The 21,839-nt window shown below is 40.6% G+C and overlaps 1 protein-coding gene across 3 annotated transcripts in view; it reads left to right on the top strand.

Moving 5' to 3' along the window:
- Window positions 1-21,839, top strand: part of SLC25A13 (solute carrier family 25 member 13) — a 192,639-nt gene that overhangs the window by 107,522 nt on the left and 63,278 nt on the right. For 2 of the 3 annotated variants that reach the window (XM_087422872.1, XM_087422758.1), the window contains exons 6-11: window positions 7,241-7,387; window positions 9,229-9,367; window positions 10,133-10,226; window positions 10,443-10,527; window positions 14,323-14,410; window positions 15,135-15,293. In XM_087422872.1, the coding sequence (XP_087278998.1) occupies window positions 7,241-7,387; window positions 9,229-9,367; window positions 10,133-10,226; window positions 10,443-10,527; window positions 14,323-14,410; window positions 15,135-15,293 (712 nt within the window). The remainder of the gene's footprint in view (window positions 1-7,240; window positions 7,388-9,228; window positions 9,368-10,132; window positions 10,227-10,442; window positions 10,528-14,322; window positions 14,411-15,134; window positions 15,294-21,839) is intronic. The other variant, XM_087422808.1, reaches the window with a different exon arrangement.

Genomic DNA, 21,839 nt, shown 5'->3' with positions numbered 1-21,839 from the left:
CCATCTGTATTAGTTAAAATATGTAGACGATGGATCTTTAGTAGCTAGAGACCGTGATTATATTTGCATTTTTAACATGTGAGTGCTTTTTGTGTTGATTTTAAGTTGGACCAGATGGTGTCTGCAGTATAGCTTTGGTAGTGTTTCATAAATACAGCACCACTTGATGTTCCAACATGAAATAAGGAATAAAAGTGGCGAACGTTGTTTGCCCTCGGCTCTTCCGAGAGATGAGATTGTGTTTGGTGTCCAAATGGAAGCCATTGCTAGTTTGGCAGCGGGTGACCAGAAGTGTGGTAATACCCTGGTCACTTGGAGAATTAGAGGCAGGACACATTTTCTGCACTTTGCATTTTCTACTGTGCGGGCAAAGGAAATCAGAATTCATTGTGCTGTTGTGTGCGTGGTGTTAGTCAGCTTGCTGTTGGGTTGAGCAGCCTGTGGTGCAGGCTTTTACAGTCACATCCTGGTCAAGATGAATACTCCGTACGGCATCTCCCCAGCTGTTACCCACTGTGAAGTGGAACATTAAATCAGAAGAGCAAGGAAATTGAGACGGAAGAGCTCTGTCCTTGGTTTCTGCCTCGGTGTTGCTGTGTGTGCAGTGCCACATGCAGCCCTGCTGCTAGAGACTCTGAATTAAAGGCCCCATTGGGGGTGAAATTTCATCCTGAACTCTGAAAGTCTGACTGCATGGGCTGAATGTGGGGAGCACAGAAAAATGTTACGAATGGGAACTACTTATTTCTCTACCTGTTACATTGCTAAATTCCATTTTTACTCTATTTAAAAATACATGGCTCTTCATTTTAATTAGAAATTTTTTCTCCAAATTAGCATAGGATTATGAAAATGATGTACTTACATTAAATAGTATACAGGTTCTGATACTTGAGGTAATATGGAATTTATTTGAAATAGGGCTAAATGTGAAACTATATTTTTTAAGCAAACCTTTTTTATACATGTTTTGTTCCTTGTTGTTGTTGTTGTTTTTGGGGAGGAAGATTAGCCCTGAGCTAACATCTCTGCCCACCTTCCTCTGTTTTATATGTGGGACACCACCACAGCATGGCTTGATGAGTGGTGTCTAGGTGCACACCCAGGATCCGAACTTGCAAACCCTGGACCACCAAAATGGAGCACAGGAACTTAACCACTACGCCACCAGGCCAGCCCCTGTTCCTTGTTTTTATAAACAGTTACCTGCATCTTCCCCGGAATTCTTTTGCCACCACCCCTAAAAAGGAATTCTTTTGAGTCATATCCTTATTGATAACTCCCTGCTTTTATTAAAGTTTTAGATTTTTTTTTTTCAATTTCACAACTGTGCACAACACAAAAATACAAAGTAGCCAGAGACCTTTTTTGGTGTTCTTGGCTTGATAATATATATCATCTGGATCTGCTGCTTGTTTTGAGGGTGTATTGATCTAGTTTTTTTTTTTTTTGTTCCTGATAAATTATTCTGAGGCTGAAGCACAAACTTACATGTCTGAATAGAAATGGAGAAAATTTTCGCATTCAAAATATACCCACTTGAAAATTGGAGATTATTAAGGAAATGACAGGCCTGGAACTATTAGAAGCATGAATGTTAGACCTAGAGTGGTGTAACCCCTATATATGTTTATTTCTGTACAGCTAGCAATTTTGAAGAGTTTGATTTTTTTTTTCCCTACAGCAATCTGAATGGATCTGTTGAAGTAGCTGGAAACTGCTGCAGTAAAAGCCTATTCCATTAATCATCACGCACCAGAATAGAGGGAACAGAAAACAGTTCACTGGCAAATATTAAAGAGAAATTGGGCCTCCTTTCCTGTGCTGGAGCAGAAGTGCCTTGGAGAGAGCCCTGTAGCTCCCCGCTCTGTGACCTGGCCTCTGGTGACGGAGGGCCCTTTCTCTAGTCCTTGCTGTCTCCATCGGCAGCATTTAGCAAGCACGCATTGCCTGACACTAAGAGCTCTCCTTGCAGAGCTGTGTCATCTTCCCAGCTCTCTGGGTTTCCACAAGGTCTCAGGCCCTCGATTTTATTGTCTGTACTCACTTATTTGGGTATCAGTTCGATTTTTGTCATCTGCCTGCTCTATGTACTGTGGGATGATCTCATCTATTTCTACAAGTATTATTTTTTTCTTCTGTCTTTTGGTAGGCCTCCCCCTAAAAGGAGCAGGCAGTCCATGTAGGTTAAGATTGTGGCTCCAGAGCCAGATCTCCCGGGTGCATATCCAGTTTCATCCTTAGTGTCATGTGACCCTCAGCTGCTCTTTGCCTCCTTTTTCCGTATGCAAAATGGAGGTGATGGTAGAGCATCCTTTATAAGGTTGTTAGGAGGGTTCAAAGAGATGAAGCAGGAAAACACAACAGTCCCTAGAGCATAGCACACACTTAATGACGCTCAGTAAATGTTAGCCTTTTGGGTTTTTTCCCTAAAACACTATGTACATTTCCTAGATTTACACTTCTACTTGTACCTCTCGCTTTCTTTTGTTTATAGCTTAACTTTTCTTTATAACTTAAACTCTCATCTCACTCTAAGTTTCTCATCGTGGTCACGAGATGACCACCTGGTCACCTCATCTCTTTCTCCTTAAGTATTTTCCTTCGTGGTAGATTCTCCTGTCTCCCCCATAATCCCAGGTGAAAATTCTTTGAGATATATCTTGCTCCATTTTTATATACAAGTCATCACCAAAACTTTTCTGAAAATCTCTTTTCCAGTTATCTGTCCAAATGTACTTATGATTTTACCCAAGGCAGCATAAGTCAGTGGTTAAAAATCTCAGTTTTGGAATCAGACAATACCTTAATGTAGATCTCAGCTCTGCCACTTCTTAGCTGTGTGACTTTGGACTAGTTACTTAACCTCTCTGAGCTTCAGGTGCCTCTTTGTAAGAGAGGATAATAATTATTCAGAGAAGATGATCATTACTTCGCAGAATTATTGTGAGGCTTAAATGAAATACTGTCTTTGAAGTTCTTGGCATAGCCCCTGGCCTGTAGTGTTTAAGCATTCAGCTGTTACTGTAGTTCTCCACCCTGTCTGGTCTTCATCGCTATGTTCCTATGGCTAGTTCGATATGACTCAGCAGAACCACTGTTCCTTGCTAAGTGATTTTTTTTTTTTTTTTTTTTTTGGGTGAGGAGATCAGCCCTGTGCTAACATCTGCCAATCCTCCTCTTTTTTTTGCTGAGGAAGACTGGCCCAGGGCTAACATCCGTGCCCATCTTCCTCTACTTTTATGGGACGCTGCCACAGCATGGCTTGACAAGCGGTGTGTCGGTGCGCGCCGGGGATCCCAACTGGCAAACCCCAGGCCGCCGCAGCGGAGCGCGCGCACTTCACCGCTTGCGCCACCGGGGCGGCCCCACTAGGTGATTTTTTGAAAGACTCAAAGAACTAATATCGGAAGGGACTTGAGAGGTTTTTAAACCATTCACCTTGACAAAAATCAAAGCTACCATTTATTAAGTGCCTGTCATGCATGAAGTCTGTTTTTACAATCCTGTACAGTACGTGTTGCTGGGGCTCAGAGATACAGACACGCTCTCCCACCTAGGAGTGTCAGGGATGATATTTGAGCTCTGCCCATTCCTGGTCCAAATTTCAGATTTTTGTCGTCATAACATATTGCTTCCATAATCCTCTCTATTAAAATAAATAAAATAAAATAAATTCCTTGACGTATGTTCCTCAGCCTATAGTTAAACAAATATTTCCAGTGACTGGGAGCCTGCTACTTCACAAGGTAACTCATTTCATTGTTGAATAGTTGTACAGATTAAATACTTCTGTGTCTTGTGCTAAAACCTGATCCCTATATTTTCTTTCCTTTGATTTTTTTTTTTTTTTTAAGAAATACAGAGAGCCAGTCTAACTTCTTTTTTACCTGATAGTCCTTTAACCTTTAAATAGTTCAATGTAACTATTGCTTCTTTCCTTGTTCTGCCCTCTCCCACACATATGCCGAGTTTGTCCATTCTGGTCCCTTTAGTTTGGGAAATGAGCAGTCTCTTACATTGGCTCTAGTCCACGCACACCACATGTTCTGTGTCCCAGTTTTATCCCTCTGGGTTCAGATCTACAAACCGTCAGGGTCTTGATGGCCCTAAGTATGCGTTAGGTTTTCCTTAAGTAGCTTTCTAGGTGCCAGTGGAGAGCTTTGATTTTAAGTCACTCTACCATGAGTAGTGAGCCTGGATATTTATATCAAAGGTCATTCATTCTCGAATTAAGCATTTATGGAGTACCAGTGTGTTAGCTCCCACAGGCCTCCTTATTTGTCTTTCTTCTCTTCAGTCTCTTGGGGTTATGAGAAAGGAGCAAACAGCGAGCAAGGCCTGGAGAAGGCCTTTTAGATTTGGTTTCTCTCCTCCATGGTCTCGGCCATTGTCGGGGGAACAATCTGGGACTCGGAGTACATAGAAGACTTGAGCCTTAATGAAAAACTTGCAGGAACTTGTTTGTTTTCTCATGAAAATAGGCAACCGAAAATATCTAGAGCATTAAGAAAAATTTAAAGCACACTGAATTTTTATCTTTTCATAGCTATTAAGATTCCTAAGTGTCAAATATATTTTGTAATCTAATTCCTGACAGTAGCGTATCCCGGCTCCCTGTGCAGCAGAGTGAAGTATTAGGAGCATTGTCAGTGGGCCGGAACTGCCGGGGTTTGAATTCCAGCTTTGCGGCTTCCTGTCAGTGAGACTTTCGTTTCCTCAACGAGGTTAATACAACGAGGTTAATAATAGTACCTACCTCATAGGATTGCTGTGAACATTAAATGAATTCCTCTAAAGTGCTTCAGAACAGAGTCTGGAGTGTAATGCGTGCTCACTGAATGCTGTTATCATGGTTGTTGTATCGGTTGAGGTAATTAGTTTTATTTCTTCACCCAGAAGAAGAAACCGTCATGACATAAACAGATGTTCTTCAGAAGGCAACCCACATCTTCAGTAAACTACTTTTAAAATTGGGGAAGCACCCAATAAATGTTTCTATTATATCCTTCTCTTTAGAGAACTACATAGATCTAGCTTCTTGTTCTTTATGGAATTTATAATGTCCCCACTTTTTAAGAGCTATTGGAAGTGTATTCTCAAGTTGGTCATCATTAAGGTTAAAAGTGCTTTCTTATTCCATGAGTGAAGAATCCCTGCTAGTAAATGTTTAATCATGGACGTGTAGGCACAGAAAGGTGTAGTCCTCATTAGAAAGGCACCCCCTGTCCTGCAGTGTGAGCATCGGCCCCCACTTGGTGTCTGTTTCCCGTTTTGGCATTGCAGAGAGGTTGGTGTTAGTGTCCTGGCTTCCTGCTTTCTGAGGAGATGAGGTTGCCTGGGAAAGTGATGCCCTGGTTGGTATGAGGGTCTGAGGATCCCTAAGACTCTATATGAGTTATAAACTAGGGGAAATGGTAAATAACTGAACACATATTCTCCTATTGTTGAGAGTAATCTTGGCTCACGATAGCTTTAGCAGTGGGTCTGGCAATTCAAAGGAGACTGTGCTCGTTTACTTTCAATTGAATACACACTGGTCATTTTTCACTACAGGGTGTTTTAGCAGTTGGCTTCTGCCTTCCTCTTAAATTGGAAGCACTTGTACAGAGGACCCCTTTTTGTTCAATAGATCGTGACGTGTTCCTTCAGTTGGTTTTACAGAATACCTATTACTGATGATTATGTCTGTGGTTTACTGAGTACTGACTATGTCTAAAGCATTCTGCCCACACTGTAAGTGGGATGAACAGAACATAGCCTCTTTTCCCTAGCAAGGTAGGAGGAAAGAAGGGAGTGTAAACAACTGATTTTAATGTAAGATGGACTAAGACAAGTCTTATAATTGAGGTTCAGGCAGGGGGCACGTGATCGGATCAGTTATTTCTGTTAGGAGGCCTAGTTATATGTACTTACTTGGTGGCATTTGAGCTCAGCCTGGAGGTTGTGGTGGGATTCCAGAAGCTAGAGAAAAGGCCAGCAGTCTACGTTAGGTGGAGAGAAGAGTGTGAACAAAGGCCCGGATATGTGGAAGGTCTGGCAGGGCTGGGCATGGGGTGCTGGAGCCGAGGCAGAGGGAGATGAAATATACTTTAAAGCATTATCAGACTCATGTCATTTCTCCCGTACTTGAGTTTGCACTGCTTCATAAGGCCAAATTTTTTACTCAACTATAAGTTAGTATCTCACCAATGTTAAAAAAATTAATTCCCTCCTATCATCTAATAAAGCTTATTTTGATTTAAATAATTGGAAGTCCTTGAGAACCACATCAGTGATGCTTTTTAATTCTATGGAGATTAGATCTCACTCTAAAGGCCCATTTAGGAAATGGGCAGAGTGTCCTGAGGAAGATAATAAAATGCTCTCTGCAGAAGGGATGCTCCTCCTACATGGCACATGATGGGTTTTGATGGGAGGCTATGTTTTATTTTGTGTGTATACTTATCTGCTGGGAATAGCAACAGAAATCTAAGATTGGACTTCCTGTCTAGACTATATGAATTAAAACATATATCTGATGGTACTGCCACAGTTTTGCCGCCTCTGACTCACATACCATCCACTTCCTAATTCTAGAGCAGTGGTCCTCAGTCAGGACATATGGGCCTCTCTGGAGACATTTTTGATTGTCATAGCCTTGGGCAGAAGGGCTACTGACATCTAATGGGAAGAGAGAGGGTAGGGATGCACAGGACAGCCCCCATAAGAAAGATGTAACCTGCCCCAAATACCAGTAATGTCAAGGCTGAGACACACTGTTCGAGGAATAGCATATTTCAGAGGAGAACGCCCTTTTCAATCTGTTGTTACATTACATGTTTTTGGACCGGGTTACCATTAAGAATTGTCTTGCTTTGGAGAGAGGTTGATGTCCCTGTAGGTGTTTTTCCTTTGATCATCTGCGTCACCTAAGCTGGGTTTGGCCAGATCTTTGAGCCTACTGAGCTTCATTGCAGTTTTTATTTTGTTCGTGTCCTTGGACGCTAACGGGGCACGGAAGTGATTTGGTTTCTTTAGGTAGGAGATATAAGATGGAATGCGCTTTCTCAAGACATGTTCACTGGTCTGAGCAAAGTTCTCTCTTTGGAAAGAGAAAATAGCTTGGGGGGTGCTGTTTAACAAGCAGGTGGGGCTGTTAGGTCAAGATATAATCTCTGTTTCTTCACTCTGATTTGAAATTGAGAAGTCATTTGTAGTGATTGAGAAACATAAATTACCTCACTTTCTTTATTTGTAGGAAATACAATTGGAGCATGCAAAGCAAGCCTTTGTGCAAAGGGACAACGCCAGGACTGGAAAAGTCACGGCCATTGACTTCCGAGACATCATGGTCACCATCCGCCGCCACGTCTTGACACCTTTTGTAGAAGAATGTCTAGTAGCTGTAAGTTGTAACTTGCCCTAGTTACAACTAGATGTGGTTTATTCTACCTGGTATAAGCTCAGTAAACACGGGATTATAAGAACAATTCTTACAAATTATGTAGAATTTTTTCTCTTGACAACACTAACATTGTCTTAATGTGATAGCATACGTTACCAGACAGAGTGTGTTTTGGCTAGTTTTAATGGGTGGGTTAATTTGTTATCTGGATAATACGGAATATCTTAAAGAAATGTATTAACTGGTTGTAAAAAAAAAAAAATAGGAAAACCAAATTTATGATCGCATGCTAATTTTGCTTAATATTTTGAGGTATGTCAAATGCTGATCTTTGCTTTTATCTATTCTCCAAGGTAAAATTAAAAAAAAAAAAATAGTGCGCACAGATATGTTTGTTTGAGTAGTAAGCAGAATGGAAACACTAAACTTTAGATTCACTTGTTCATTCAACACACGTGTGTTGAGGCCACAGTGGCATGTGTGACAGGAGGAGCCCTGCTGTCCCGTGTCATGGAGCTTCTGTCCTGGTGACTGTCCGGCCACTCTCCTCACCTCATGGACCTGGAGGGTGTCCTGGAACATTCTGTGGTGGTGGTTCCCAAGCCTTGGTCATGGAGCATAAGAATCACCAGGGATAATTTTTAAAAATTCAGATCCTAAGGTCTCTTCAAAGCCGACCAATTCACCATTTCTACAGGTGGCAAGGTCCTATAATCTAATTTCTAAAGCTTCCCAAATAATTCTGATGATGTCTTGAATATGGGAACCCTGACACAATGATAACTCACCTCTTGTTAATCCCAGGGAGAAGCCTTTTTGAGTGTTTTCACCGTCACCTGGGTTTCCCGCAATGCTTACCATAGGCAGGAACCAGGGTAGCTTGTCATTTTTCCTTTTTATCCCTAGTGCCTCTTTTTGGAGATGTGGCATTCTGACAAGGCCTTTTCCGCTCTGGCGCTGTGTTAATCTAGCTCTGTTTCTTGGCCCCCCTGCTCTACTCCATTCTAAACTCTCATGTCAGCTATTTTAAATGATTGCTAAGTGGAGATTTATGTGGTTGTTACCTTATAAAGTAGTGCTTTCCTAATAAAAATATTTTTCCTTGTTAGGGAAGGATAGAATTTGAAACCAGAAACTGAAGTTCCATTCATAATGGACATGCTGTCTGTTTCCCTTGTCCCCTGTGAAGAAATATGGTTTCTTACGAATTCTGATTATCAGAATTCTGACCAGTCTTAACCTCCATCAAAGCATATGACATCTCATAATTTTACCACAATACGCTTGTTTGCCAGAAATCCCACCAATGTAAAGTCTGTACTTAAATGATTATTTATTGCTAGTTATAAGTAACATGACAAATCATGATATTAATGTTAGATTGACCACTTTCCATAGTGTGTTTGTGTTAGTATAATATAGTTTTGCACGTATAAATACACATGTGTGCATGTGTATAATATACTTTTGCATGTCTAAGCCTTTAAGAATTGCTCATTAGATGAAATAAACAAACTTATAAAACATTTCCAATTGAAATTTGAACTCTGTAAATTACTACTGGTCCTGTTATAATCCTACATATGTATTTATTTAGTTTTCTAGGACTTATGTGTGGAGAGTACAAGTTCTGGTCGTGATTAGTTGCAGTTACTTCTAAAAATCATTTATAGCTTTTTTTTTAACGTGAAAGAAAAGTCCTTATGGCCATTTCTTCTTATACACGCATTCTTGATTACTTCCAAAACTGGCGTTTGATATATGTACTTCTGAATCTTCTTCATTCTATAAATTCTTTGTTCATTTTTCTTCTCTCCTCTCTTATTTTCAACTTACTTGAGGCTGCTGGAGGTACCACGTCCCATCAAGTTAGTTTCTCCTATTTTAATGGATTTAATTCACTTCTTAACAACATGGAACTCATTAGAAAGATCTACAGCACTCTGGCTGGCAACAGGAAAGATGTGGAGGTGACTAAGGGTAAGTGAGAATAAATTTGAATTCTTACCTGGAAGTATCTTCGTGTATTATTATTAGGCTGAAGAAGGCAACGCAATGTTTATTTTATAGATTTTTCTATCCCATTGACACATATTAACTGTAGGGTACACGTGTATTCTCCATCCTTTGATCAGACAAACAAAATCAAACAAAACAATCTTCAGCAAGTTTTAAATAAACCAAAGATGGTCTTTGAATGAGGGAACCATGTAAAGTTTCTTAATGTTTTCAAATCTTGCTAGAACCTGAGCTTAATTGGCAGCCTCTAAAATGGCCTTCGGAAGTACATGAGGAATTCTATAAACTTATACTGGTGACAGTGTATGTTGATATATAATCTTGTACAAGAGATCAGCTTTTAATGAGATTTTTTTTAAACCAAGAATTCCCTTAGGAATTCCACAGCTTCATTAATATAACCTCCTGGAACCGATGCATATGAAGTTTCATATCTGCTTCCTTGTTTTCTCTCACCTGCAATTTGAGTAACATCCTGTGTCATTTATTCAAAGCCTTCAGATGACACCAAGCTTTTAAAGTCAGTGTTAGAGAAACTATTCTGCACACTCTTTCCAGATGAATGAAAGAACTGCAAAAATTGTTACCCTGTATGGGTTGACTTGAATTCTACGACTGATAATAATAAAGTTGGTGATGTTCACTCTTTCCAGTGCCTTGAATTAATGCTGCATTTAGTGGCTATTCCTTCTTGAATCTTTCCCTTTTAACTCTTTTTCCATACAGAGGAGTTTGTTCTGGCAGCTCAGAAATTTGGTCAGGTTACACCCATGGAAGTTGACATCTTGTTTCAGTTAGCAGATTTATATGAGCCACGGGGGTAAGTTGGCCTTTTTTTTTTTTTTTTTTAATTAGCTTAATAAAAGAAAGTTAGGAGGTGGGGGTAGGAGGAGGGCAGCAAACTGGGAGAAAAAGAAGCCAAATTAAAGACGACTCTGAAATATGGGAAACAAGAAAAGGAGCGTTTTAAAATTCCATAATGTAAATTTTAATAAATTTGTATTTTGTTGTTGCTTGTGTTTGTTTTTCCCTCCAGGCGGATGACTTTAGCAGACATTGAACGAATCGCTCCTCTGGAAGAGGGAACTCTGCCCTTAAACTTGGCTGAGGCCCAGAGGCAGGTGGGCACAAGGAGCAAACTTGCTTCCTGCGGTTTCTCTAGAAGGTTCCCTTAACCCCTTTTCACTTGCAATGGCCTTTTTGGCACTGGTATCTGACCTACCGTTTTTCTACTTTGCACCAAAAATCTAAACAATTTCAAAAGGCTGAAAAGAGAAGTTACTTATAGATGTTCTGATTAACAGATAACTGGCATTTGCTTGTTTCTTTTGAAGATGGAGTGATTTCCTAACTATATTGGAAACCTAATGCTCCAAAATAGGCTTTTCTTCTTCCCTAAATCTCGTAGTGAGAGATGTGGGGAAAGACTCCTGTTTCGGTGTCGCTGTCCCCAGAGAAGCGGCGCGTTGTTAAATGAACGCGGTCCTTGCTCCGCGGAGAGGTACTTCGTCAGTAGGTTGTCTAACTGCCGTGCCTTCCGTTTTTCTCAATATCAAAATGAGATAATTTTGTTTAGTCTGGAGTCATAGTTTGAAGGCTTTTAGACCTATTTTCTCTGTGAAAGGATTCGTAAGTTATGTGGAAACAATTTGAGGAATGCTAAATTTTATTTTATGGTTAACAGAAACCAATCTCTTGAAGTTGTGGGAGTCAGAAACTTAAGACGTGGGACCTCCTCATTTAACTCTTGCTCGACTTGCTGTAGATCAGGATTAGAGAAGAAAAGCCTTCATAGCCTGTGTGGTGCTTACGTGATGTTTGTAAAATAAATCCACTCACAGACAAGCATCGTTTTAGAAAAATACCTCCTTTAAGGCAAAGCCATCTCTGAATCCTGGGAGACTTAAGAGTTTTTGGCTTGGAGCGCTGGGTCTGTACGGAGACGCCAGTTTGACCACAATGGGTTGATGCGGGCTACATTTTTAGGACTGGCAGGCCTCGAGCCAGGACCCCCTCCCTTCAGTTCTTTCCCACCCAAATGCAGCGGCGAGTTTTGTGTGCAGCATGTAACTCAAAGTGGTGAGTGTGTGCTCAGTAAATCCTAACTAGGCACCTCTGGAAAACCAGCTGGCTGCTGTTAAAAGAGGAAGCCAATTTCCCCGAGTGCAGGAGAGAGAACTGTATAATCATGTGCAGAGGTGGAAGCAACGTTGCTCTCCCCTCCCTTTGATTTTCAAATACTGCTTACCAGATATGATTATCTCTTCGTCTCTGTGCTACTAGCTGTCGTAGAAATTTGGGGATTAAGAAGAAGTGGAGAAGTTTTTTTTTGTTAGATTCCTCCTGTTCTGCAGCTGGCAGTGGTATCCCACAATTTTTCCTTTATGCTCTCTGCAGCTTTTGAAAGTTTATGATGGATGCTTGTTGATACTGGCCATGAAGGGGTTAGATGAGATTGATAAGATTTATAGCAGGAAATGATTGGCTGCTGCTTAGAGGTTTAGAGCAATTAACAATGGCCTTGCCTGGAATATTCTTTACTATGTGAACCCCAGTGGGCCTGACATTGATGGACTCAAGCAATGGAGGGCAGCCACCCGGTAGGCTCAGTGCTAACATTTATCCTCTACAGAAGAGTGCAGGAGTAGGAATCTTTCTTGTCTCATTTCAGGAGCATGCTACATTTCTAGCTCCAGAAAAGTTAAATAAAAGTCTGGGGTTTAATTTATTTTGTCTTTTAGATGAGGAATTAGTGATAGTGGTAGGTCACACCCCCCATTATTTTCAAAGTATTTTCACTCATTATTTTGATTCCAGAACCTCTCTAACCATTGCATATTTATATCCATGTAAATAAAACAGTGCCTGTCTTATGGATGCATCTGTCAAAATGAAGTTACTGTTGACTTCCAGCTATACAGGGATAGAATTGGAAACACCCCATGGAATTTGCAGAAGAAATGTTTTACGTTCTTAAAGATGCATATTTCTATATAAAGCTATTTTCAGTTAAATGCCTTTGAAGGAGATTCCAAATTATCTCATTGTATTAGAATTGTATTATATTGACAGCAACTAAAATTCAGTAGGTTGATAGTTGGAGTTGGTAATTATTTTCATTGTTCACAGATTTTAATTATTGTGGCTTTTGAAAAAATGAATTTTATTGAATGTATTTATTCATTCAACAGGTATTTATTAAAGAGTAACTATATGCCACCCTCATTTGACAACTCTGTCTGACATAAAATTAGTCATTTATTTATATAGAGAAATGCAATACTCTGAAGTGTTCTGACAATCAAGAACACTGAAAGGATAATAGGTCAAAGGAATGATAATAGAATAACAACTGACTGGCCTGAATTATGAATTTAGAAAAGATGGACAAAAAAGAGAAGAAAGTAACCATCACCTGTAATACAACCACCTAGTTGTAGCCACTGTAAACATTTTCAATATCTCTGGGTGGTGAGATAATCAAAATGTTAGTATTATTTTTATGTGCATATACCTACCCACAAATAATTCTAATAAAAAATAACATTGCACACAGCCTTTAATTTTTTTGTGTGTGTGAGGAGATCAGCCCTGTGCTAACATCTGCGAGTCCTCCTCTTTTTTTGCTGAGGAAGACTGGCCCTGGGCTAACATCCGTGCCCATCTTCCTCCACTTTATATGGGATGCCGCCACAGCATGGCTTGCCAAGCAGTGCGACGGTGCGCGCCCAGGATCCAAACCGGCGAACCCCGGGCCGCCACAGCGGAGCGCGCGCGCACTTAACTGCTTGCGCCACTGGGCCGGCCCCACACAGCCTTTAATATGGTTTTAAAAAGATTATCATTAATTATTTCAAACATTTAAAAAGGTAAAGAGAGGGGCCGGCCCCGTGGCTTAGCGGTTAAGTGCGCGGGCTCCGCTGCTAGCGGCCCGGGTTCGGATCCCGGGCGTGCACGGACGCACCGCTTCCCCGGCCATGCTGAGGCTGCGTCCCACATACGGCGACTAGAAGGATGTGCAGCTATGACATACAACTATCTACTGGGGCTTTGGAGGGAAAAAATAAATAAATAAAATCTTTAAAAAAAAAAAAATAAATAAAAAAAAATAAAAAGGTAAAGAGAATCATATCAGGAATACCTCTCTACCCACCATATCTTTTTAACCAGTTTTCACTTTATAATATCATATGAACATTTTTCTTAACATCAAATATTCTTTCACAGTATCATTTTTAAATGATATATGATTTCATTTTAAGGCTGTAGCATTATTTTTAACCGGTCATTGGACATTTTGGTTATTCTCATGGTTTTTTCTCTTAAAACAGTACTGCTTTTTTAATGTTCTTGTAGCTTGATCCTTGTTTCTATATATGATTATTTTCCACCCTAACTTTTTATAAGTAGAATTGCAAGGTCAAAGGTTGTATACATGTTAAGGGTTTGGGTATATGTTACCAAGTTTCCCTTCAGTTTATACTTCATTAAATGGCAGGTTTGAGAAGCCCTGTTTTTATCAACTCTTGCCAGGGTGGGTATTGCCATTAAAAAATAAACAAACCCAAAAATCTACCAATTTGATTGATGAAGAATGATATCTCATTAATGTTTTTAAATTTGTGTCTCTTTGATCACTAATGAGAATTAAACATTGGAAAATAGGTTCATAAAATTTTTTTTGGTACATACTGGCTTTCATTATATTCAAATTTGATTTAAACATTAACAGCAATAATAACTTTTTATTAATAAGAATTTACCAAATCTAACCCTACCTTTCTGTTTGACATTTTAGTTGTATCATGAATTTAGAACCCAGTGGGTAATTTTTTAAAAATAATATGTGCTCATTTTTGTTCTATCCTCCTTTCTATCTCCTGTCTTCCCGCTCTCTAATTCCTGTCCTTGCAAAGAAGAAGGCCTCCATCAGTTCATCTCGACCGGTTCTCCTACAGATCGCCGAGTCGGCGTACAGGTTTGGTCTGGGTTCTGTTGCTGGAGGTTAGTCATGGATGAATGCAAATTTTTTATATTTATTATTCCTCTTATTTTTACTGTGATTTTCCACCTTGAATATTAAAGGGCAAAACCTTCTCTGGTCTTTCCCCAAGCCAGTTACTAGTCTGTAGCTATGAAATGGGACAGGAGCAAAGGGAAGTTTTTCCCCATCCCTGCATGTGATCAGGGACTTAGGAGTGGCTTGTTTCTCTTACTTATCTGCAGGTCGGCTTTCTAAAGACAGGCTAGGGCCGGCTCCGTGGCTTGGCGGTTAAGTGCGCGCGCTCTGATGCTGGCGGCCCGGGTTCGGATCCCGGGCACGCCCCAAGGCACCACTTCTCCGTCCAACCCGAGGCCGAGTCCCACGTACAGCAACTAGAAGGATGTGAACCTATGACATACAACTATCTACTGGGGCTTTGGGGGGAAAAAAATGAATAAATAAAAATCTTAAAAAAAAAAAATGAAATAAAGACAGGCTAATAATGAGGTTAGGCTGTAGTGATGTGCTTTTTTAAATTTGAACTATTTATGACATTCTTTTATCAGGAGATGCTTGAATGAACATCCACGATTGTTTAAGACTATGGAAAGTGCAGTTTTAAAATCTATACGTGCAAAATTGTGTTTCTTTCCTTTATCAGTCTTCTCTTTGACATTAACGACCTTCCCCTCTCCACCAACTGACCTTAATTCCTTCTGAAATATTGGTATTATTTGATTTTAGCTGTCGGAGCCACTGCCGTGTATCCTATTGATCTTGTAAAAACTCGAATGCAGAACCAGCGATCAACTGGCTCTTTTGTGGGAGAACTTATGTATAAAAACAGTTTTGACTGTTTTAAGAAAGTGCTACGCTATGAAGGCTTCTTTGGACTGTATAGAGGTTAGTGCCATGTGCTAAATTCATGTAAGGTGAAATAATAGTCAAAGATTTTTCCATATGAGTGCCTGAAATGTATTAGAGAGACTGCGTTAAAATGGAAATACAGCAGATTCTCAATTATCCATGCTAATGGGAGCAGGCTAGAGGCTGCTAGGGCATGGCTAATCAAAACAGCACATAATCTGAAAGCCATTTGTATTGCTTTGTAGTATGTTTTGTTTCTTAAAATTATTTTTATAGATGTATTCAGTGAGTTTTTAAAAGACTCATATTGTTTGTGTTCTTGAAATAACTTCACTCACCAGCTAATAGAGAAAAGCATCCTGGGGACAGGACAGAGCCTCTGTGGGACTGGTTGTCCTTGAATATACCACAAAAAAGTCTGTCAGACAGGTAACGGAGGGTTCAGTGGAGCTCTCCTCTACTGGCTCTTTCTGAGTTCAGGTTGCCCCTTCCTTCCTCTGACTCTGTACCCAGTGGAGCTGATTCACACACCACTCTAGCCAGGTAGTCCTTCTGTATCTTGCTGCTCCTTTAATCATCTAAGATTCGTTAAGCAACAAGAACAGTGGCAAAATGTGTCATCACTAATAGAAAGGATCCCACAGACCCTGCCTGCTTTTTCATTGGTATGGGCCTAAAGAGGTGTGACTTTACTTCTCAACCTCTCTTTTTGCGATTGCCTTCTACAAAGGGAAAAGAAGTAAGTGTGTTTGCATCAGCTAAAATACAGTATCTCAAGGCATTCAAGCTGAGCCACTTTACCATTTGGCAACTGCAAAGCTGGCAGGATCTTCCTTCCCTGCCCCAACTAGTGCTTGCTCTAGAAGAAGAAAACAGTATTTAGTACTCTGCCGAGACAGACCTTGAAACTGGCAGCCATGTCAACCTGTGCCTCTGAGCCTCTTCTGCCATCTGCTGACTCCAGTCTTCACCTGAAGCACTCAGGTTAAAAAAAACAAAGACCCCTCTTGAAATCTCTCACCTTAGAAAGTAGGAGGTTTCAAACTCCAGAGAAGTTCCATTTTGCAGGTTCCATTGTGTGAGTGGATAACCCCCATCAAAGGCCTTTTGATCTTTTGTCTGCCCTCTTTCCCTCACCCCCTGCCTCTTCTTACAATTGGGAAGGTCTTTGACCCCAGGTGATTGATGATGACCCTTACAGGGTCACTGCCTTCCATTTGAAATACTTTTCCCTCCTGGGGACAGCAAACCTCGCAAATGAAATGTCTCCCAAGTAGTACAAGGTTAATGTCACAGTTCCTGCTTTTCAGTGATCCAGGCAAAGGCACCACGTTCCCTGTTCTCGTGGGTTGTTTTCTGTAGGAAGGGCTTTGAGCGGCAAGTTGGACAGACGTCTGAGCCTTGGCGTTGCTTCGCAAACTGCTTTTATAGTCTTCCCTTGGTATTGGATTAAGTATCATGGGTGCCTTTAGAATTGTGAGAAATTTTTTTCTTTTTTTTTTCCTTGTCCTGCTGAATATCTTTAATGTGCTTGTGTTGACCTGGTTTATTTTAATTTTGAGTTCCTTCTCTTTCCTCTTTGACCACACCTGGCAGGTCCTGGTTCTTGGTTGCATCTAGATTTCTGTCCTTCACCTGTCGTTTTGACCCCATGGACAGAACAGCTTACCTCGCATCTGAGTGCTGAAGGCTGTGCTAACATGGGCCATCCCACAGACCTCGTGCTGCTGTAGTTATTGCATCTGCGAGACAGAAAGGGTGGTTTTAGCTCCTCAGGGAAGAGGAGTAAGCCGGCCTATTAGAGAGAAATGAGGGCTCACTTTGAACACCAAAGAGGCAACTCTTCACCCTTTTTCTGGTTTAGAAATAGCCATTTATCTAACCTGTTTTGGGTGCCTGAATCCTAAAGGCTTCTCAGTCAGAGGATAAGTAGAGTGCAAATATAAGATCCTCAATTCTGGGAGTCACCTGTATTCATTTTTCCCTGATTTCTGCTCTTTTCTAGTAGCCAATTTTAAAACAAAAGATTTACTGTAAAACTTTGTTTAGTTCCATTCTGTAATTTGGATCTTGAGAGCAAAGAGATGATTGGCAGTTCAAGTTAAAAAAAAAATGATTTATAATCTTGCTTCGTAGATGACCTTATTTCTATTCTTAATTGGTTGGGGACCAATTCCCTTTAGTGCCTTGCACAAAGTCATTAATTAATGATTGTATGTAACTGCATATTTTTAAATGCTTATCATTGGGCAAGAGAGAGATCAGATGAAAATGGGAAACCATTATTACTAGCAAAAAATTATAATAGAAACAAAAAAGACCTGAAGTATTTCTGAGAATCAGTATTCTAACCTTTCTATACAAAGTCAAGATACATGTGATTCTTTGACTATAAATTTCTCATTAAATGTAATTTTATTGTTTAAAATTTTTATTATTCCAGGAGAAAACTGTTAAATTTCAATTCTGAGAATTTAGAATTGCTGCTGTTAATGCTTCACCTAGCAATATTTGAGAAGATGTCAGAGTACATCTCTAATTTATAAACATGTTTTGAAATATTGAGCATATTTTTTCCTATTATGGAATTTTGCTTAACATGTAATTTCTCTGCATCAAGACATATATAATTGCTAATATTTCCTGAATAGTATAATTTGGAAATGTTGCATAAGTAAGGTCTCTCCCCTATTTTAAAATTATTTTTATGTATATTTTGGAAAAAAGTTGGCAGTTGGCCCTGAAAAAAGTTGCTTACAGCATGTATCCTTATTATAAGGTTAATAAGCATCTCTCTTCTTTTTCTTCTTATGAGGAGAATACAGATCTCTAAAGGAAAGCTGTTTTTGTATTTAGATGTAATTCCTTGTGGAACTACTAGAAGGGAGGTTATTTTTAAAGAACCCTTTCAACACTTCACCACTCTTTCCTTTCTCTGGTACTTGCCAGCATCTGCACACAGTCCTGGAAGTTATCCAGTGGTAATCAGGGAGCACGTTTGAGTCACTGCCCCATAGTCCAGAGGAGACTGATAACATAGCTATGGGATTGTGTTATGGAGGGTCAAGTCCTGTGCCTCTGAGAGCCACGAGTCATTTTAGTATTGTGAATTGGTTAGGTTACTCTCCATGTCTCTGTCTAGCTCTCTGTTTCTTTGTCACTGGGAGTCTCTTATTTTGGGGTAAGTTTTGGTTGTTAGAAAAGATCCCCTGGGCCGGCCCCGTGGGTTAGCGGTTAAGTGTGCGCGCTCCACTGCTGGCGGCCCGAGTTCGGATCCCGAGCGCACACCGACGCACCGCTTCTCTGGCCATGCTGAGGCCGCGTCCCACATACAGCAACTAGAAGGATGTGCAGCTATGACATACAACTATGTACTGGGGCTTTGGGGGGAAAAGAAAATAAAAAAATAACATTATATAAAAAAAAAAGAAAAGATCCCCTTAGAAATCATATGAGACTGACTCTGCAAACCTTCTCAGTAATACAGACTACTTTCTTTACAAGGAAATGATCACTTTTCCTAGGTTTTTCTATCATTTTTGAAAATCAGACCCCCAGGCTAACTCTGTCTATATTAAGGGAAATAACACCGAGATTATCCAGATCTCCCTGAAGTCCCTGTAAAAAATCTTCCTCTGTTTCCTTCCCTGCCTCCAGATTGATGTGATGCACTCAGGTGTTTAAAATCCTTAACGAATTACCTGACAGTTTATTTGGTTTGAATGAACTGTGTGACCAAATGAGTCAGTTATTGGCCTGCTATGGACTTGGCATATTAAAGAGAAACAATTTATTGGTAATCATCCATAATTAAATGCTCCTAATGAAGAACTAATTTCTGCCTTTAAACTTTGCTCCCCTCTCCTCCCTTAGATGCTTCAGGTAATGAGATGAGCATCCTTAGAAATTGGAAAATATTTTGGGGAGGACCTTGGGGAGAAAGATGGATTCGAGAGAAATTAGGATCCATGAGAAATACTTCTTAGAGAAAGGTTTTTGTTGTTTGTTTCTGTTGGTGGGAAAAACCATAAAGAAAATCTGCCAGAAAGAGAAATTAGATCATTTTATGAATTAAACTTAATTTGGAGCAATACTTAATCTTTTAGGATTAACTGACAAAAATTTTTTTTTAATCAGCCCATTGATCCAAGCTTGCAAAGTTTTAAATGTGTCTATTTCAAGTTGTCCGTGTGGTGCAAAAGCAGTTATCTTCCATCCTGGAATGTTCTCAAGGTGACATCTAGAGGATATTGTGGTGATATCTCAGGAAGTTATTGATACGTTTGCATTCTAGAAGGAAATTTTGTCAGACAGCTCGTTTAAGCTAGTCTCTTCCTGTGGTTAATGGTTCTAGAGAAGAGAGGATCCAAGTTATGTAGATCTACAGTGAGATTCTTCTTGTGGCTAAAAATAAATTTAAAAACCCTAGCATCAAAATAAAATGATAGGCATTCCTACAACTCTGTTTTCCATAACTTAAGAACACATGCATCTTGGAACAAAACACAGTGAATTCTCGAACTGTGCTGAGTCATGGGTGTGCATCCTTGTCCACCAAAGCGTTTAATGAGTGCAAAATGGATGGGTGTGAGTCTTATTTTCTTGGCCAATTTCTGCACATTTTAGTTTAGGGTATTAAGCTGTGAAAAGATCAAAAGGCAGATATTTGGTTATAGGAAACCAAATAAAAGTGAACGAAAGACTTGGACAGTTCATGAGTTGGGTGATTGAATCTCCAGAAATCTACAGAGAGTCAACTGTACTGAGCACAGGGCATTAAAATAGGAGACTAAGGTAACACAAACTCAAGCTAAGGGGTGTGGGGTGTTGTCAGAGGCTCGAAGGGGCCAAATGAGAGCAGTGATGAGCTTAGAAAGTTGGGATAGATGACAAAAAGGTGGAACTAGGCATAGCCTGGAGAAGAGAATGAATGAATGATTTCCAGGCCTCAAGAATGATGATTTATAACCAGCTACTTCCATGGCTGAAACTGAAACAAGGGAAATAGATTAAACCTCAGCTGCGAGGAAATAGTTTAGATAGAAGAAAAGATAACCAGGACCCTGAAAGTTGCCATATACCAGAGTGAACAACTGAAGGAGAGGATATGATCCATCTTCCCAATGACCTTCACTTCTGGAAAGCCCCAATACAGAGGGGGAGTAGGAACTCAGTTTTTTCTAGACCATAATCAGTATCATTCATTTACTCTTTAACACTCAGTCTCCATAGGAGTCCTGAGCCATAGCTAAGATAACAGATGGTTCTTGACATTTTGAGTAAAACATTTAACCCAGATAAACAAGCATTTAAATCTTAATATCTGCCCTTGCCCCCTGCCCCCACCATTTTCCCAGCACCACTCTACAGTCCCTTGGGATGGCACCCAAAGAGCTGGTGGGCAACTGGATTGTTCTGAGGACTGTGAAAGGGGATAGTGTAGTTGGGAGGGTGGAAATGCTGCATCCCTGGGGGCAATAGGAGTCAAAAGTGGACAGACAAATGGGAGGAGGGGGAGGGAGGGAAGAATGCTTGAACAAGTGAAGAGAGAAGGCCATGGAAATAGGAGCAGAAATAAAAGCCATGGGGCAGGGCATGCAGAGTGCTGATAGCTTCAGAATGGAGGTTAATCTGATGTTGAAAGCAAAGAGGGCTCTCTGGGAAGATGGGGGCAAGTGTAGTGGCCTCAATGGTGAGGTCAGGAGGGTAAGAATTTAACATGGGTGGGGTTGCCTCTGGGTTGAAACTAGATAACACAAAAAAGTGCTGAATGTGGCTTTGGCTACAGGAATAGGGGTCTCTTAGGCATTAATTTCCCCTACCGAACTCTACTGCTTGTCTCTGCCCTGAATGCCTTCTACCCCATTTTATGTGCTCTAAGCTACCTTTCTCAGGGCTGGGCTGGCCACTCTTAAACTTGTTTTTGTCTGACCTGAGACAGAAACGCTGCCTTAGTTATGGAGGTTCTTCCTTGTCATGGCCTTACAACATCTGTGCTCCTGCTCGTTTTGTCCAGCGTGGTCTCTTGTGACCTGCTACATGTGGTTACAGTTGTCCCTGGACAATCACCTGGCTCCTGACCCACTGCTTTCCCTGAGCCTCATTCCCAGTGTATTCCCCTGACTCACTCATTCACCAGGTTATAACCTACAACTTGGCTCTGCCCTTCAGTGCCTTCAGTGTTTTAAAGAGCCTAACATTCAGGACCTGAAGAGGGAGAGGTGGAGGCATGATGTGGATGCCCATCACTTAGCCACCCTCCTTTTGTTGTGCGAAAGGGCCAGTCAGGGTGCTAGCCCAGCGTGAGCCGGGGCCCAGAGAAAAGTTTCAGAACAGTCTGGGCCAGAAGAAATGCCTTTGTAGAGCAGAGAAGGAAGCTGGAGCCGTAAGTCCACTAGAGTGAACAGGGAAGAGCCGAGCAGTAGGGGGTGTAGAGCTGTGATTTGAGAGTAGTGGTGGACCTGAATTCAACTCTGCGTGCCACTGCATGGTCACTAAGTAGTTAGTGACTTGGGACAAGCTGTTTAGCCTCTCTAGATTCCAGTTTCCCTGAAGGAAGATGAGGAGGATAGTCATGATGAT

The sequence above is a fragment of the Ceratotherium simum genome, chromosome 1 (assembly GCF_057802395.1).
Source record: "Ceratotherium simum simum isolate JZ-2026a chromosome 1, ASM5780239v1, whole genome shotgun sequence".
NCBI classification, from domain to species: Eukaryota; Metazoa; Chordata; class Mammalia; order Perissodactyla; family Rhinocerotidae; genus Ceratotherium; species Ceratotherium simum.
This window is presented reverse-complemented; position numbering and strand designations above follow the sequence as displayed.